This window comes from Chelmon rostratus, chromosome 5 (genome assembly GCF_017976325.1).
Source record: "Chelmon rostratus isolate fCheRos1 chromosome 5, fCheRos1.pri, whole genome shotgun sequence".
In the NCBI taxonomy this organism is placed as follows: domain Eukaryota; kingdom Metazoa; phylum Chordata; class Actinopteri; order Chaetodontiformes; family Chaetodontidae; genus Chelmon; species Chelmon rostratus.
In genome coordinates this window covers 17683047-17697478 of record NC_055662.1, presented here as the reverse complement: position 1 = coordinate 17697478, position 14432 = coordinate 17683047, and the positions used below count along the sequence as shown (strand labels likewise).

The 14432-nt window shown below is 43.2% G+C and overlaps 1 protein-coding gene across 2 annotated transcripts in view; it reads left to right on the top strand.

Annotated features, from left to right (window-relative positions):
• The window catches only part of LOC121606699 (aminopeptidase O (putative)), a 74987-nt gene that overhangs the window by 34005 nt on the left and 26550 nt on the right, over positions 1–14432 (top strand). Inside the window, exons 12-13 of one of the 2 annotated variants that reach the window (XM_041937199.1) lie at positions 2540–2602; positions 3872–3958. In XM_041937199.1, the coding sequence (XP_041793133.1) occupies positions 2540–2602; positions 3872–3958 (150 nt within the window). The other variant, XM_041937200.1, reaches the window with a different exon arrangement.

Genomic DNA, 14432 nt, shown 5'->3' with positions numbered 1-14432 from the left:
GTTTTCTCACACCTGATTGGGTGATGGCTAGAGTGTTCTTGCAGAAGCTTTTTTTGCACTTGATGTGCCAGTCACCAGCTAATAAGATCAGCCAGATCGATTGAAACCTTTTACAAATGCAAGTGCTTGTGTATTATGTACACTATGCACAAACACAGTTTTAAGCCTCTCTCTCTCTCTCTCTCTCTCTCTCTCTCTCTCTCTCTCTCTCTCTCTCTCTCTCTCTCTCTCTCTCTCTCTCTCCCTCCTACCCATCGCTCGACAATGTGCTTGAATTGGAGAAAGGCAGGAAATGGCTTGGCCTAATAATAAACAATGGCATTCACCGATCCCAGAGTAAAAGATATGGACTGGGAAGGCCACTGTTGGCCTATTTTAGACCTCAGAGTTACGATGAGTAAGCACTCCCGTTGGGATGATGGATCTGGGCTGAGATACTTTGTTTAAATAAAGACTACCCTTGATTCACAGCTTCAGAGCTGTCGGCCTGATACCTTCTCCAAACTCCTATAACTTACATCAATGTTTTTTCCTGCCTTGCTTTTCAATAACTGCCTTTTTTGGCATCAATTATCATAGACTGATATAATAGTTTAGATTTGTAGTAAGTATTAGTAGCCTGAGCATCTTAAAAAAAACTTGGCTTTATGTTTAGCTCATGTTTTATTATTACTTCAGCATTCAATACATACAGATACCAAATGCCCTCACATCTCTCCAGTTTGAGTAAAAGTAAAATAAAATGTTGAATTACAAAAGGATGAACATCCAATCTGAGGAGGCAGGTTTAAACTGCAGTAACCTCAAAAAAGAATGAAAACCAAACAGGCAAAAGGGACAAAAAAATTATATATCTCCAATATATCTCAATACTTTTTGAATATGCTGACTCAGCTGTGTGTGTAAAATCCTGAAGGTTCTCACCAAATTTTTCGATTTTTAGTCTTATTTATGTACTTTTGATTAAAGTTTGATTCTAATCCTGATATATTAGATCTTTAGTTCATCAAGTGGTGTGCAAAGGCAGCATTAAACACTGTTGATGTTGATGTGTTGACAATGTGATGTGTTTGGCTTATTTATCTGATGAAAAAACAAGCAGGTTTTTTAATGTAATAATGTGTTTTCACTGAAAGTGTGGTATCAAAAAGGATAAGGAATTTGTATTGTTATTGTCTGTCATTGTTTCTGGGATTAAAAGATATTGGAGGATGTCCATACTTATAGAAAAGTAAAATAAAAGTAAGAACACGCCAAATTGTCGGTAAAAAAAACAACTCAGACACGTCACAAACTCCAACTTTTAAACTGAATGAGGAATGTGATTTATTTGCTTCTTGTGCGTGTTTATGAGTGAGAGGTGTAACTTAACTTCTGCGCGCAATCTGATATTGATTCACTCGAGAGACACTACACAGACGGGGGCGCGGGACGGAGAGAGAGTTTGAGGTAGACAAAAGCCTTGCTATTCAGGGAATGGTAGTGGGGATCTAGGCAGCAAAAGAGCTATGTGTGGTATCCTGTTACACAATGCTAATTTACTGCTTCAACACTCACTAGATTCTATACAGCCCACTCTAACACCTCCCTCTCTCTGTGCCTCTCTGTGTCTGCCTCTCTCTCCATCCTTGGCTTCTACACACACACCTTTATGCTATTTCTGCTGGAGTACCTGCATAATACACAGAGAGAAGTACTCAGGCATGCAGTTAGTATTTAACTTTGTGTGTGGCTATGGTAACGCTCATAGCTGAATCCCTGCGTTTGTGTGTGTGTGTTGGAACATATGTTGAGTGTGTATTTGAGATTGTATGAACGTGATCTGTTGCCACTGCAGCTCTCTTGTTTGCGTCTGTGTATGATGTGACATTACAAACATTTGCTTCCATGCACTCCTGTCTGTCTCCTTATTTCACCCCACCACACACACACACACACACACACACACACACACACACACACAACCACAAACACACGTAACCCTCGCCGTCATCGCTCTGATATGTGATTCACATCACTCGAGCAGTGGCTCTGCTGAAAGCCTTAATAAGGTTAGAGAGTAAGTGCTGTGTGTTTGTGCCTACTAGCTGCTCTCTGTGCGTGGGTGTGTGTTTGCATGCATGACTCTACGTGTGTGAGTGTGTGTCCTTGTGTGTGTGCATGCGTAATGGTAGAGGGGTGGATGTGCAGAGGACTGAGGTGACCGTCCGTCCTGTAGTTGCTAGTTCTTGAGGTGATTTTTTTCTTCCTCCTCCTCCTCCTCCTCCTCCTCCTCCTCCTCCTCCTTGTCCTCCTCCACCACTCTTCCTCCTTTTTCTCATCCTCCGGAGTCAATTCGCGAGTTTCCGTCAGAGGAACAAGTGATCGCGCTCCCACCTCCTCCCTCTCCTCCCACCTCTCCTCTCTCCCTCCCCTTCCTGCTTTGCTCTCTCTCCCTCTCTCTCTCCCTCTCTCTCTCTCTCTGCCTCTGCAAAGCATTCCACTCTGTCCCGATCACTTGCCCCCAGCTCACTGCTTTCCCTTCTTCTCTGTCGTTCAGTGGCTGTATGAAAGGAGCGCCGTGTGGTCACAGGCGAGGCTGGTGGAAGAAGTCAAAGCAGAGGTAAGCGCTCCTCTCTCTCCCTCTCTTCTCTCTTCTCCAGTCTCTTCTTCTTGTCTTCAGGGAGTGGCAGACAGACTCTGGGGCAAGCTCTCAGATTTAAAATATTGCACCTTGGACTGCTTGATATGATTGTCATCTGATTCTCATCACTCCCTTTTTCCTCACTCAGTGTTTCTGCCACAGTTTTCTTGGTGCCGCTTCCTCTCCGTTTTTCTCTGCTCTATCTCATTTTCACGCTCTGTCTCACAATGTTTGATACCATCTCTTATCTCCACCTCTCTTGCGCTCCATCTACCTCTCTTTTTGCTCATTTGCTCCCTGCTTCAGTCTCTCCCTCTGTCTGTCTCTGAGTGAAGTGCGGCACACAGCGCTGTACATCTGTTGCGTGTCATTCTGTGCTGCCTATCAGATTTCCCATATAGCTCACATGTTGTTCTTAATTGCTTTGTCTATATTTTCCAATTCTCCCATTCATCTCTCTATTTAAATAAATCCCAATCAGACCTGGAGAGAATATTTGTCAGATATGTTATAAATGCCTGAAAACATGAAGAATGCTTGAGTGATTTTTGCATCTTCGATTTAACTTGTCCACTTTATGTGCAGTTTAAGTGTTTGGAAACCTCACTTTTTTTTCAAAGCGTACTACGACACTGTATTTATTCTGAGATAAACTGAGGCGGGGAAGAGGAGATAGAGTTTGGCCTTGATAGTGATTGGCTGTTTAATGGAGATCTATGGTGTAGGGAGTTGCTGCGCTCCAGGCTCCGTCACAGCAGCATACTTTCACTATTACTCTTTTGTCTCAGCCGGCCATTTGTGTTGGTTATATATGGAGCACAAGTGAGCGCTGAAAGGTTGGAATTAATGCGTGTGTGTAAGACAGAGAGGGAGCTTTAGACTGTTGTACATTTGTGTTTCTACTTTGGACTTGGCTTGCATGCGAGTGGCTCACTGAGAGTGTGTATATGTATATTCCTGTGTGCCTTTCCACTTGAGAGATGGAAAGTGCGCCTTAAGTCTGTTTATATTTACTTTCTGCTATTGGATGTGACCAGTCACTCTTTCTCTCACACCCTTTCCTTTCTCCTCTCTCCCTCCGCCATCATTACACCTCTCTGATTACCTCTCCGCTCTATCTCCGTTTCTCCCTCATGCTGTCTCACCCCGCTCACTGAAAACAATGCCACTTTTTTGTCTGTCTCTACCTCTACCCTGTCTTTTTTTTCCCGCCTTCACCACCTCACCCCCCCGTCCTCCCTCTTGCAGGTTGTAAAATGGATTCTCCTCAGTCAGAGTCATCAGGGGAAGGGCAGAAAGCGGAAGAGAATAGAGCCCAAGGTGAACTACAAAGAGGTAGGAGGCACTATACTGTATTAAGAGCTCTATCTACCGTCCCTCTGCTCTACTTCTAACTCTTGGACTCGTGTCCCTTTTCTCCTGTGGAAACCTTTATGTTCTATATCTATATGGAACTTCTGCTCTCTTAAAGTCGCTGTGATTCCTGAGCTGAACAGTATTTTTGTCTGACAACACAATTATCCCCAGTTCTGTTTATGTGTTGTGTCTGTGAGCACAGACAACCCTGTACTTGTTTAAGTCTGTGTTTATGTCGTGTCGTCGTCCACGTATTTAACCTTTTAAGAGCTTGTATACATCACATACCCGCCGCTGTTTCTGTGTGTGTGTGTGTGTGTGTGTGCGTGTGTGTGTACCTGTGTGTGTGTCTGTGTGTATGTGTGGCCATACCCAGTGTGTGTGTGTGTGTGTGTGTGTGTGTGTGTGTGTGTGTGTGTCTGTGGCCATAGCCAGTGTGTGTGTGTGTGTGTCTGTGTGTATGTGTGGCCATAGCCAGTGTGTGTGTGTGGGATGGTGTTTGTGTTTGTCTGGATTCAGCCTCGACATTCTGGGTTTGAATCTGGCCTTGAACCTTTGTTGCATCCCTTCCTTTCTTGCAATACTTCCTGTCAGTTCACACTGTTAACTACCAAACAGAGCTGCAACGATTGATTGATTAGTTGTTAACTATTTGATAATCAATTAATCGGCTTTTTAAGAAAAAAAGTCAAAATTTTCTAATTTTCCGCATCTTAAATGTGAGTATTTCTGATTTCTTCATCCCTTTATGATTAAGTGTCTTTGGGTTGTGGACATAACAAGACATTGGAGGACTTTGTCTTGGGCTTTGGGAAACACTGATTGATGATTGATGAGAAAATTGTCGACAGATTAATCAGCAATGCAAATAATCGTTAGGTGCAGCCCTGCTACTGAAATAGATTGCTGAAAATGCCATAAAAAGTATCCCGAAAAGATGGATTTGCCTAAGGGTGTAGTGTTAATTAGGGCTCTCTAGGGATGGCTAATTCCCTCCACCCACTAATTGACACACACACTTGCACACACGCCTGTACCATCAATGAACGCACACTGATCTATAAGCCACAGAGGGCCAGAAGTCATTAGCAAGACGAGAGCAGCTTTCATACAGCACTTGCAAAATGCTCCGACTGTAGGAAACATTGGCAAAGCCTCCCATATTTTTGTATGGTACATTTCATGGCATGAATAAGTTAGGTAAGTGCTCCTGGGTGTCTTTCAATAAAAATTTGGAAGGAAAAATAAACACTCATTCAATCCCAAGAACATTGTATATATCCAGTGACTTTTTAAGGCTTTATATTTCCCTTCAACACTTCGTACCACAGTTTTCAACAGATGTAATGTAAGCTTTATTCAAAAGCAAAGGTATACATGTCGAAGCTGCAGCTGAAATCCAGAGAGTATATCATAAAACCTTGTGTCTGAACATGACTTTTCTGGATTAAATTACCTCCAATTGCTGTGTTGTAATTTGGAGCGCACAGTGAATGAAATGCCTGTATAGGGTCCGCGGCCAGTGCAGCCCCCTTCAACCACCTGATACCTACCGTCTGGCATATTTACAACGTACACACACATACACACAAATGCACTTACTTCTAAGGGGCAGCAAAAAGGGCCTCTTCCTGTGGGGGGCAAGGGGTGCTGAAATCAGCCTCATGAAAGAATAGCCAATTACTGTCCACTTGGCCATACACAATAGCGAGAAAAAGGAGGGAGGGACGAATGGACGGATGGATGGAGCGAGGGAGAGGGGGGATGTCGGGGCGGGGGTGTGGGAGGTCAGCGTTTGAAGTTACACCATAAAAGCCATCCTGAAAGGAAACACGAAGTGGACCCTCCCCCCCTTTTCCATCCACCTCTCTCCCCCTGTGGGCCAGCCCTCGCCTCTCTCCTCCTCTTCGTCTCCCTCCCCTCCCTTTGTTTCTGTGTACAGAGAGTGCCCCATGGATGGACCAGGTGTATTTTATATTACTCCTTCATGTACTTCAAACGCCAAACAGTCCAATTTCTACTCAGCCCCTCCTCTTTTCATCTACCTCTCCTCCCTCTCTTTTCCCTGCGTCTACCAGCCTGTTGCAAGGCTATAAATCACTCAGCAGACCCCATCGGAAAAGGAGCGAAGGCGGTTAAGACACAGGAGACAGGAAGGTAGAAGGGGAAGAAAAAGTTGGGATGTATCAGAGATAAAGTTACAACTGGAGCATAGAGCAAGGAGAGTGAAATATAAAAAACAAGGGTAGACGCCACTGCTGGGCATTATCTATCCCCTGTGGTTGCCTTTTAGATCAATTCAAATTGGAATGGAAACATGCATTCAAGCCGCAAAATGATGCACTTGGATGGAAAAACACAAAGGGAACGGAAAGAGCAGAGGATTCTTCAGGAAAGAGAAGAAATAGGTGATGGAACGACCGCATGGCAAGAGAAAGAGATGAAGAAAAGGTAGAAAAAGTGGAGCAGAACAGAAAACAGAAATCCGTAAGAGGTTTGAAGGAGGATTGAAGCGAGACGAGGCTGGCGGTGGGGTAGAAGTTGATGATTATGAATTCCGGTAAGGTAATGAATCTGTTGCGGCCATTTGAGGAAATGAAGAGCAGTGTGGATATTTGAAGAGATGAGAGAAGCACACGGGAGATGAAATATCGCAGGACTGGTCAGATGATGTAAGAGCGGTTGGATGGCGAGGGAGGGAATGGAGAAGCTAGGACTTTTAGTGGGCAGGAACTGGGCTGAGCCAGGGTCCCATTTAGCGCTAATGACATCATGGATGATTAGGGAATATACACACACTCAAAAACCTATAGATGCACTCAGTGGAAAGAGCCAGACACCCCCCCACGGAGCAGCCCAAGAACTGGTCCATTTAATACAGCCAAAGTTTATTACCAACTTCCCCTCATCTTTGTTTCTGTTACATTATTGATTCACGCGCATCTTAGTGTGTGCGTGTGTGTGTCTGACTTTTTTTGTGTGCACGTGTAACTTGCGTGTGTGCGTCTGATGATCGTGCACGTGTCCAACGTGTGTGGAGAGGTCTGTAGAGGGATATTAGTCACGCCCGCATGGTAATGGGCCTCATTTTGCTCTCATTTTCATCTGCGGTCTCCGTAATGAGAGGGTCCGTCTGCCCCTGCTGATCAGGACAGGAAACCCTGTAGGGGAAAAGAGCTGAGAATAGCGCAAGACCTTGGCCAACTTTCCTGGGAACGACATGCTTCTCTGCTCTTTTAAGATGCCGTCCATAAGTTGTAATTGATGTGGGTCTTATATTGACCAGCTGGTAAAATGCCTCAAAGATGATCAATAGGTATCACAACATACCTAAACCTTTCCTGAGACCTTGAAGTACAGCTTTGCTAGACCATATGTTCAGTACATGTTCAGTACTCTACTGGCCAGCAGAATGAACTTAATGGCTGACAGATGCAGTAATTCTGACATAACATTGTTTGAGGTCTTACACATGCAGTGGTTAAAATCGAAATCATATTTTCACCTGGTGATTTAAAGTTGTTTCTGTTACTGGGGTAAATGACCTCCATTCCTAAGATTAGTGTAGTTCTATCCTACATTTCTGCACTAGAATATGATACATTTGATACAGACACATCCTAGCACCTTTTGTGCAGATGTGATGAGGTTCTGTATCTAGAAAGTGTTACGTAGCTCTTCCCACTGGATAAACAAATTCTGGAAATAGTGTAATCCTGTATGTTGTGTTATTCCATTCGGAATTGTTTGACTGACACCTAATGTTATCAGTCTTTGTAAAAGAACAGCAACATATGATTAAACACTAAATATCAGAACAGACTGTGCAGGAAGGCATAGGCTTAGACTCGTATCTCGGAAAAGGGACATCGTTCTGTGTGCCACTGTAACTTCACAGATGCAGCAGGATAGGTGGATGATGAGTCAGCCTCCATCTCAGTGTCACTCCGTCACCTCATTTGCACCCACATGGCAGTCGGCACCTTCCCGGTCGATGGTACAGGTTGCTGTGAAAACATGTACCACCAGGTTTGTGGCTGAGTAAATGTCAACAACAACAGGTTTAGAGGTACAGCCTGTCATCGGACTGCACAGGGTCATCTGTTGAATTTTACTTTGCAATTTCTGCTAGTTAAAAGCAAAAATAGTATGTTGTGTGACTTCCAGTTTTATACATACTGTAGGTCAATTTTAAGCATTCAGAAATGACTGCTTGGAGTTTTTACAAAGGTTTAGTTCAGGTTTGACAAAAAAAAGTTTAACTCAATGTATATCTAGTGCTAAGTCAAAGGCAACTGGACTTGCTTGTAATTCTTGAAGGTGTTTTGGGCTTCTACAGTTCAGAACTGAAGAAAGCTTTGACTTTGCATTTGTAAACCATGAAAATCTTCATGTCGACCCTTGACTCAAGGCCCACTTACTAGCTTTTTCAAGAGCTTCCAGCTACATTTCAAGGTCTTCCTAAATGGACGAAAATTTCTCAGTTGTCATGGAGATAGCTCAGTTATCATGCAACCTAAGTATATAAGTTTTGTCACATGATAACATGTATAGGGGATTCAAATGACATTTTTAACATTGAGATCGACCTACAGCAACTATTGTTTCCAAGGTTAAGAATGAATGCTTTCATCTTCAGGCCCTTAGCTTGCCAGCTGTAAAGTGGCACAATAACAACTCGGTCTGATGGTTTCACTCAAGAGGCAACAGAATATTCAGTTAACCACTGTTCATTACCAACATGTAGGGTGTGGCGAGCTTATTATTTTCCAAAGAATTTCTCAAAGGATTTTATGTGTGTCAACAGTAGAGAGGTAAAAAGAAATTAGGGGAGAGGCAGATGTGGTACATGAGAAAATAAAAGCCCCTGTTTGGACTCGAACAGGGAAGGTTTAACTTTACTGCTGTCAAGCCGAAGGCCTCAAACGTAAATAAACAAAGAGGATTTTGCTCCTATAGCAGCGGAGGTTTGCCACAAGGACAGAGATACCAAGCTCTATTTTAGGGGATAATGTAAACCCACAGAGAAATTAACCAAGTTCGAGTGGTGACTGAAATCCCTCGTGTTGTGCTTAGGTGTGATGTTGATGGTTTGACAGGGGAGGTAGTAGCGGTAACTGGAGCCCCTGTGGGAGGGTAAACAGCACGGAGGGCATGATCAAAGAGCCTCTTCGGTTGGGTGGGGTTTGCAGGTGGCATGCACTTCAGAAAGTGAAGGATTGGAAAAGAAGGCAGGAGCGCAATGTGGAAATGTGGAAAGTTTTAGTCTGTGCTTATCTGTGAAATGCAAAAACAGACTTAATCCTTGGTTGTTTTGCCAACATAAATTGTAATAAATTGGTGACCGTGATAAGAAAGTTTGAGCGGTAAATTACCCAACACTCTTGTCTGTCTACCTCTTCCCCTCTTTTTGTTTGTTTACAGTTTGACCAGTGCCCATGAAATAAAGCATGTCCGCTTAGTAATGGTGTTTTTATGACATCTATGCTCTTGTTGTTTTCTTTGGTGAGACGTCACCACAAAGTGCACTTATTCGTATTTGGGGGTTCAAACTTGACGAGGACGCATCACACATCTGGTTTTTCTTCAGTCTGTTCCGTCATCTTCTGCACACCGTCTCCTGGTTGCCATCTCCCCTTCCTTCTCCCCTCTTTCTCTCTTGTGCTTTTTCTTACTTGCTCTGTCCCTCTTGTTCTTTTTCTCTTTCGCTCTGTGATTTATTGGCAATGAATCAGGGATGAGGGAGTATGCCGGAGGAGAGATGGGAACATTCAGGGAAATGGCTGTTTCCGGCCAGACTTCATCACATCAGGATGGGAAATGGTCGGAAGAAACGTGTGTGTGTGCGCATGTGAGTTTCTGTGTGTGTGCGCATTTCTCCATTATCAGACCATTATCAGAGTCCACTACTGTAAGCCACAACCCCTTACTTGTGCTTAAATGAAAGCAAAACTGGAGCTTAAACATGTAGTGCTCATGCAAAAGAATCCATCCTGTTGCTTTGATTGAATATTTATGTGTGGCTATACAGTTCACTGTTATGCATCCAATTCATGTTTAAGCTGCACTCCTTACCAGTGTACCTGTCACACTGGAAGCTGTGTTGTGTGACTCATCAAGCTCCTGATTAGGGACTTTCATGGCAGACTGGTTTCTGGTGAGAGGTCAACCAAAGAGCGTGCATCGGTTTTCTGGGCTCATTTTTATCTGTATTGTGAGCTCATTCTGGGCTGCTGATGATAGAGATAGAGGCTGAGGTGTTGTTCACAAGAAATGTACAACCCTGATTCCAAAAGAATTGGGACAATTTGTAAAAAAAAAACGTAAATAAAAACAGCTTTTCTGAGCCCATGCAGTAACATCCTTTATACAATCATGTGTTCACAAAGTGATGAACCTCACTCCATCCTTGCTTGTGAACAACTGAGCCTTTCCAGGATGCTCCTTTCATACCCAATCATGATACTATCACCTGTTACCAATCAACCTGTTTACCTATGGAATGATCCAAACAGGTGTTTTTGGAGCGTTCCACAACTTTCCCAGTCTTTAGTTGCTGGCATCAAAGTCAGAATAATCAGATATTTAGAAAAATCAATGAATGAGGTCAAACATTAAATATATTGTCTTTGTGCTGTTTTCAATGAGTATATATCTGAAAGGATTAGCAAGTTATCACATTCTGTTTTGTTCAAGTTTTACACAGTTTTACACACTTTTTTGGATTCGGTGTTGGATTGCCAAATAAACAGGTGTACTTGTGCAGTAACAGTTCTCGAATCTACTTTTCAAGCCTCACCTATGACCATGAGCTCTGCGTAGTGACCAAAAAAATGACGTGTCTGGGCTCCTCCTTGGGTGCTCTTCCTTGGATGCATACGGTGAGAAGTTCAGAGGAGATGGAGATTGATATGCACGTTGCTCAGTCTACTGGCACCATGAACTGGAGCCGATCGCACAAGCATTTTAAACAGCAAAACTTTGCTGCAAAACCAATAAATTTGCTCACAGGTAAATCTGCACAAAATGTTTCAGCCAAGTTCAACTTTGGGGAACTTCGGCAACTGAGTTCACGCTCTTGACCAACAGCAAACCATCTTGACAGTGCAGACCTTTGAGGCAACAGAGAGGCCAAAAGGGAGGAAGCTTTTGTAACTTATTAGCTGTGTTGCACCATTTTATTATCCTCCTTTGTTGGAGTGTAAACTGCTCCACAAAAGAGAAATGGTTTGCAGACAGAATTTAATTTTGTCTTTTGAATTAACTGTATGATCTCATTGTCCCATCGGCGCCTGAGCTTGCGACTAGCTAAAGGAGGTTTTATCCCATTTATTGAGTGAAATGTTGTCCAATCCTGAGAACAAAATACTAGGAGAAAGTTAATGGCCCAGTACAAAGAAAACAGGGGCTATTGTGACTGACTTGCGCTAGCTCGGCTGGCTAGTGTGTTAGCAGCTAGCTGGCCAGGTACAATACTGACTAGCTAGCCCTGAAATTTGTCTCTATGTCACAAGTCTAATAGAACTGCCGATTTCTGGGAGATGCACTGATGAATTTTGTTCTGCCACTTTGTGACTGGGTCTTAATAAGTAACCAAAATGAAAGGATGAATGGATGGTTATGGATGGAAAGATGAAGGGACAGATTAATGGATTTTACTCTCCCTGATTTTAACAATTGCGGGGAAGGTGGACAAGAGCAAAACAGCAGCAGGGAGTCGTACTCTTTCTAGTTTCTGCATGACAGTGACATTAATAGATGGATCCGACAGTAAGGACTCAAAAAGCACACAAACATACCGTAGTGTAGCTGCAGGAGAATGGATTACTGCATTCCTTTGAGTACACTAGATGAAAGGTCTCTCAAGGCTGAGCTCACAAGCTCGGACGCGAGTTGGAAATGGTGAAAGAGCAAGAGAGAATCAGAGGAAAGAGGGTGAGCCCGGGACATCTGAAGAGACAACAGAGCTGGAGTACAAGGACAGATCAATGAACGTGTCTCACTGGCTTTGTCATTTTCTGCAGTAACTTTTGTGAAAAGTGCTGACCAGGAGGAACGGATTGTGTGGGAATCAAGGGATCAGTGTGGTAAACATCCGCTGTTTGATTCACCCTTCTGTCACACTGACTTCACATCAATAAGCTGTTGATCCAGCATTACCTGCCAATGAAACGTTTCAGTCCACTGTTTGAATAAATGTTTGCATCTGTACCTTTTTGTTTTGTGACAAAGCTGATGCAGTAACCCAGTATAAATCTACACATTACTTGTACAGAGCATATACACATGCTTTAATGCACTAGTATCTGGTAATGCGTCCACTATATATGACTCCAGAGTTGAACTAAAACTCATGCCGTAGTATGACAGGACTTTACTGTGTAAGCTGACAGAGTAGAATCTGCAGTGTCTGTAGACGTGTACATGACAGACAGAACTGTCTTTTTGTTTGACTGATATGTCATTATGCTGTAGTTCTGTCAGGCCCATTTTAATCCCATTACAAAATCCAAGAAATAATAGAAAATCAGGCTATTTTACGCTCAATTACTCAAGTTTTAATGCATCCAAAGTTTCTGACATCTGTGCTGATGGAGAGTGAAAACTGTTTTCCTTCCTGGTAGGTAGTAAAAAGCTGGAGAAAAAGAAAGCACAAGAAGAAAATTAAAATTTATCAGCGGTGCCAAGCGTTAGAGATGGGAAGATTTATGTGTGAAGATGGGAGGAGAGGAGAGAGAGGAGATGGCTCCATTTGTGTTGTGTTAATGAGGGAGAGCAAGGCTGAAAGAAAGTGAGAGGGAGAGAGCACCAGCGTGTATTTGTCTCATTTATCACTCAGCAGCAGTTCTGTTTTCGGGGTCATTTGAAGCTCAGCCTGTCTCATATCGTCCGGGGACTCCCTGCAGTCTGCGTGCACGCATGCGTGTATGTTACGTGTATATGTATACATGTTTGTGAATGGGGGGGTAGACAGTCAGTGCAGAGAGTGTAAAGAGATCACCAGTCAGGGTTGATGATACCGACACACGATTTCGTGGCAGGCATAGCTGCTCAGAACTACCATTTAAGGCTTCATGACTCTCAGAGGAACGCATGCATTGCAAGCTCACATGCACACACGCACACACACACGCGCACACACACACATATAAGGTGGGGCGATGAGTTGTGGTGGGGAGTTCTACAGTAGATATACAGAGCAAGAGTAGCTTCAACAGGTTTTTCACTGAAGTGGTCCAAAAGAACACACACCCTTACACAAAGACACCCCCAACCCAATTTACACACACACACACACACACACACACACACACACACACGCATTCTGAATCCCAGAAGCATTTGAGTGTCATTCAAGTGCAGCTGTGTTTGTCTTTCCAGCACACATGGAAAACACATCAGGGACAGAGAGAGAGAGAGAACACAGCCTGCTGAATATGGCTGCCACAATACGTACAAAACAAGCACAGCACTTTGTCACTCACACAAGTACACATTGTTCACTTTGGAGTCGATTCAAACACAAATTTAGACATTCTGTATAATGCAGAGCTATAAAAACACACTGCAGCGTGGAGGTCACGGTGTTAAACCCAGTGACGCTTTAGCCAGATATTTAGTGTAGAGTCATGTTCAATATTGGGCTGGGCTGGAAAATGGAACTGGCTTTTTAGTGGTGGGAAATGAATCAATGCTTTTCACATAAAACCTGATTTAGGCGTCACCTCATTGCTTTCATAGGTGCAGTACGTAATGTTGTGTTTGTGTGACTGTGTGTGCACTTACGAATGCGGCGTGCTGAGTTCTAAAACATCTGTCTTTCCTGGTAATGACTCGGGAGCCGACAGCACTCTCAGACAGCCTTGACGCAATTAGCCTTGTCAAACACACACACACACACATACACAGATGCACACACATGCATGCACGCAAAGTAACATCAGCTGTATGCTACTAGGCCCACAGACGCTAAAGATTATAGAAATCCCTGCATTTGAAACCAATAACTAAGTGTCTAAGATATCTGATGGTGTGTTTGGGGGGAGCTTGTCGTCACAGAGGCTGTCTGGCTTATGATGCCCTTTCCCCATTTGTTGAGGTCACAGTCGTGTTTATGCTATATGATCAGTTCTTGTCCCACAAGCAGCCTCTGTTCCCTGTAAGCTATGCTACTATTAGTCTATCCGAAAATCCTGAAGCGCAAGACAAATCACTGGTGTAACCATTATTTTAATGAAGTGGCTTTTTGTCCAAAACTAAAATGCACAAATAATCCTAGACTGATTCCACATGGCTGAAAGATGTATTTCAAAGTAGTCATTTTCTGAAATATGAGTTTATAAGACTGAAATCTCCACCACTTACAACTAACAGGAAGATTTTGCTATTAATCACTTGGTCCATGGAGTCAGAAAATAGTGAAAATGGCCATCATGAGTTTCTAAATCCCAGT